Source organism: Myotis nattereri (assembly GCF_964212035.1).
Source record: "Myotis nattereri genome assembly, chromosome: 2".
Taxonomy (NCBI): Eukaryota; Metazoa; Chordata; class Mammalia; order Chiroptera; family Vespertilionidae; genus Myotis; species Myotis nattereri.
Window position 1 is genome coordinate 166,978,557 of NC_138076.1, and position 4,540 is coordinate 166,983,096.

At 61.3% G+C, this 4,540-nt stretch overlaps 1 protein-coding gene across 2 annotated transcripts; it reads right to left on the bottom strand.

The window, feature by feature from the left end:
* Positions 1–684: 684 nt before the first annotated feature.
* Positions 685–4,105, bottom strand: PRPH (peripherin; the record flags this gene model as incomplete). 2 transcript variants are annotated; one of them, XM_081084979.1, is made up of 9 exons in its annotated part: positions 685–1,073; positions 1,319–1,398; positions 1,623–1,672; positions 1,767–1,987; positions 2,079–2,204; positions 2,304–2,471; positions 2,868–2,963; positions 3,131–3,191; positions 3,561–4,105. In XM_081084979.1, the coding sequence occupies 9 exons, from the start codon at positions 4,103–4,105 to the stop codon at positions 1,008–1,010; spliced, it is 1,413 nt and encodes a 470-aa protein (XP_080941105.1). In that variant the 3' UTR covers positions 685–1,007. The 2 variants fall into 2 exon arrangements, with proteins under 2 accessions (XP_080941105.1, XP_080941106.1); XM_081084980.1 differs by having other exon boundaries at positions 903–1,076.
* Between the last annotated feature and the right edge of the window lie 435 nt (positions 4,106–4,540).

The following is a 4,540-nucleotide window of genomic DNA, read 5'->3' on the forward strand; positions in this document are numbered from 1 at the left end:
GGGGGATGGGGAGAACCAAACAGGCTTGAATGAATTAAGAAAAAAATTAACGCCCTGACTGGTTTGGTTCAGTGGATAGAGCTTCAGCCTGCGGACTAAAAGGTCCCAGGTTCAGCTCCCATCAAGTGCATGTACCTTGCTTGCGGGCACATCCCCAGTGGGGGGTGTGCAGGAGGCAGCTGAATCGATGTTTCTAACTCTATCCCTCTCCCTTCCTCTCTGTAAAAAAAATAAATAAAAATATAATTTTTTAAAAAAGAAAAAAATTAACAGAATTGCCTGGGGTGGGGAGGTGAAGAAAAGGGTGTGAGATGAATTGAATTCTAATTTGGGCAATAGAGGTTCTAGTGGTGCCTTCTTCTAAGGTGGGGAATCCAGAAGGAAGAACGTGGTTACAGATGGTAGAGAAGAGCTCAGTTTGGGACATGTTGAATTTGTGGGCCTATGGGACACCCAGAGGCAACTGGTCATTCAGGGCTGCAGAGGGGGAACACAAGTTGAGAAGGACAGAGAGGTAGGAGAAAAGCCAGAAAGGTAGATAGGAGTCATTGATGCCTCCTAGTGAGATGCACAGATAGTGGGATGCAGAAAAGAAATGACTAGAAACAAGGAGAAAATACTGCTGAAAATCCTCCTCACGGGTACCACCACTTCCACAGACACAGATGCACTAGAGGTTTCTTTGACAGCAGTTTTATTTGATTCGTAGTTAAACTCAGACCCTGGCCCACCCCACTGATCATGGGATCATGGCAGAAGTAGATTTGGGGATCATCGGCCTCTTACCGAGATCAGAAAAGGGGAATATATGAGTCATATCTATATTCAGGGCAGGGAGAGGCTCAGCTACAGCTGGCTGGGTAGGGTTTGGCTAGAGGCCAGGGAAGGGGCAACTGGTACCATCCCCTAGATGCATGCAGATGGAGAGGAGACTAATTCAGGACTGGTGTTCGGGTATGGGCTTTGAGTAGGCCTAGGGCAGGTCAGGGACTTCTGGACCAAGGGGTTCAATAGCTGTGAGTAGAGGACTTGTCCAGCTCACTGCGCTGCTCCTTATGGGACTCTGTCACCACCTGCTGGGGGCAAGGCATGTGAAGGGCACAAACATTCAGGACCACCCTCCTCCCAGCTCCTTTGGGACCTGGTATCTCCCTTCTGGCATAAAAGGCGGAGGCTCCGATCCATCCATCTACCGTCTGTCTCCCTCCCACCCCAAGAACCATTAACCCACAACATCCTAAGATCAGCGGCAGCCAAGCTGGGGCTCAGAAATAATATGGAAAACGATGGGGTCCTGGGCCCAAGTGTCCCATCTCACCTCCCCATTCCGGGTCTCAATGGTCTTAATCAGAACCATCTTCCGGCTGTGGCTGTCCTGCGAAGGCTCCACCTCGGGCACTGGAAAAAGCAGGTGAGGGTGGGAGAGAGGAGGCTTGGTGATGACTTCCTTTTAAGCGCTTATACCGACGACGGTGAGGGGAGGGGCAGGACTTAGAAGGACGAAAGTAGACCAGGATTCGATAGAGAGAAATAATCCCAGAGCAGAGCCTTAGCAAGAGTCCGGTCAGGGCAGGAGAGGACAAGGGGACAGACAGGCTGGGGGCCAGGTGTGGGAGACTCACCAGTCGTCCTGATATTAAAGGATGCAAAGGAATGGACGGGCACGGAGATCCTGGGGGCGAAGCAAGCGGTTAGCTCCTCTGCCCAGACCCGAACACATCCCTTCCAGGACCACACCCTGCCCCCCTCCGGCAGCCCGCCCCCACCGGCTCTCCTCGCCCTCCAGCAGCTTCCGGTAGGTGGCGATCTCGATGTCTAAGGCCATCTTGACGTTGAGGAGCTCCTGGTACTCGCGCAGGTGCCGCGCCATCTCCTCCTTTAGCTGCCTCAGCTCCTCCTCGAGGCGCGCATTGCCCGCCTGGTACCCGCCGGCCTCCAGCGCAAACTGCTCCTCCAGCTCCCGCAGCTGTCTGAGCAGCGCCTCGTTCTGGGGCGGGGGCGGGAGCACGGGTCAGAGAGGGGACAGCCTTCACCGCACCCGCCCCCCCGCCCCCAGCCGGGGGCAGCCTGGTACTCACCGTGCCTCGCAGTCCGTCCACCTCGCACGTCAGGCTCTGGATCTGGCGTCGCGACTCATTCATCTCCTGCTTGGCCTGGCGCAGGGCCTCATGGTTTCGGTTGGCGGCGTCCGACAGGTCCGCGTACTGCAGGGTGGAGGGCACCCCAGGTGTGGGCAGACGGGATGCGCCGTCGCCCAGGCGCCCTACCCTCTGGGGTCCTCCCAACCCGCTGGGCTCTCCCACCTTGGACTTGTACCACTCCTCTGCCTCCTGCATGTTCTTGGCCGCGATGCTCTCGTACTGCGCGCGGATGTCCCTTAGCGCTGCTGTTAGCTCGGGCTTCACGGTCGCCTCCACTTCGACCTGCTGCACCTGCTGGTTCTCCATGTTCACCTGCATGTCTCGCAGCTCCTGCCGCCCAGGACACCCGGACGTCGAGTTCGCCGCGCAGGTCCCACGCGGGCCGCGTAGTTCCCGCACAGAAAAGAGCACACACACTTGAGTGACCAAAAGGGGGCGCCAAGGAGTGCAGCGCGCACGGGACTGCGCAGCCTGAGCCTGGCCCACACTGAGCCCGCGGCTAGCTTGTCGGGTGCAGCTCCGCTCTTCGCCACCAGGTGGCGCATGGGCGGGAGACAAACCACCTGTAGGCCGAGGTGGAGGGGCTGTCTCTCCAGACTCCCGCTTCGCTTCCCCAGGGCTATTCCTCCGCTGTATCTGCCCTTCTCCTCCAGAGCTTGCCTCCTACCTCCAAAGAGACCAACCTCCCAACCTCCGAGGCCTCCCCTGATATCCGGGTTCACCCACCTCCTCATGCAGCTTCTTGAGGAACTCAATCTCATCCATCAGAGATTCAATCTTGCGCTCTAGCTCCAGGCGGGCCAGGGTTGCATCGTCCACGTCCTTCATGGGGTAGCAGTAGGGGTTCAAGAGCAGGGAGGGGCTGCTCAGCAAGAGGAAGAGCCTCTGAAGGCTTCTGATGGCCTCCCCGCACCCACAGATGCTGCCCTGGACACACAGGCCCGGGGTAGAGGTAGGGGGACGGACACCCACGCGGGGCCCGGGCTCACCTTGCGGAAGAGCACGAGGTTGTGCTCAGCGTCCTCCCGCTTGTGTGTTTCGTCCTCCAGCCTGGTGGGGAGAGTGGGCAGAGGCTGAGCTGCAGGGTCACCGTCCTCCCGCCCACCCCCCACCCCCCACCCCCCAGGATCTGGAGTACTGCCCAGGACTCCCAGGAGGGGTCTTCAGGCTGCCTGATGGGCGCGCCCCATTTTCTATCTAGTGGGATGGGAGCTGAGCGGAGGCCGCTTTATACACGAAGAGACATGGCCACTTTGCCTCCCCAGAGACTCAGCAAAGTGGTAGAGGGCGGGCAAGGATGCTGCCAGCACACGCCCTCCCGCGCTGAGCCTGGAAGCAACTCCCTGGAGTGGCTGGGAGCGAGGGAAGGGAAGGGTGGAGCAGCCGCCTCCAGGTCGCCGCCCGGCCCTGCCCCCTGACCTCTGCTTGAGCGCCGCCAGGTCCTCCGCCAGCCCGTCGCGCTCCACTTGCACCCGGTCGCGCTCGCGGCCCAGCAGCTCCAGCTCCCGGCGCAGCTCGCGCAGCTCCTGCTGGCACAGCTGGTCGGCGCGCGCCGGCTCCTGGCCCCGGGCCTGGCTCAGCTCCCCGCGCAGGGCCGCGTTCTGCTGCTCCAGGAAGCGCACCTTCTCGATGAAGTTGGCGAAGCGGTCGTTGAGCTCCTGCAGCTCCTGCTTCTCGTTGCTGCGCGTGGCCAGAAACTCCTGGTTGAGGGCCTCGGTCAAGGAGAAGTCGAGGCGCTCCGAGGGCAGGCGCAGGAAGGCGCCCGCGCCGGCGCGGGGCCCGCGGAAGCTGCCCAGACGCACGGACGAGCTGGAGGACGCCGAGCCCAGCAGGCGGCTGCCCGAGAAACGGGAGCTGGACGAGTAGGAGAAGGCCCCGGGGGACAGCGAAGGCGGCGGGCCGAAGGTGCGGCGGTAGGAGGTGGAGCTGATGCTGCTGGCCCGGAGGCCCGACGGGTGGCTCATGGTGACCGAGGACGGGCAGTCGCCGCTGGCAGAGCTGGTCCCCGAGCCGCAGACCGCGGCGGGAGGCTTTATAATCCTGCAGGCTCGGCGGGGGCACGGGCAGCTCCTCCCACTGGCCTGACTGTGCGGCTAAGTGGGGAGGGGGACGCCCCACCCCTGCAGCCGCGGGAGCGCCGCACCCTCCCTCCCCGGTTGCTGGCGCCCTGCCTACTCGGTTCCCCCTGTTGCTGGTAGGGAAGCCAGCAGGGATGGCGACTACAGGCCACAGGCAGGCGGGGTTGGAGGTCAGCGCTCTTCAGCCAGCATCCAGCGCTGGAGCATAGGGTGGGAGGGCTGATGTGAGCTGGGGTCCCTGTCGGAAAGACCTGGTAAAAACTGGGGGATAGGAGGACTGGGGGGTTCTGGCACCGTAGGGAGGAGGTGGCTCAGGTGGAT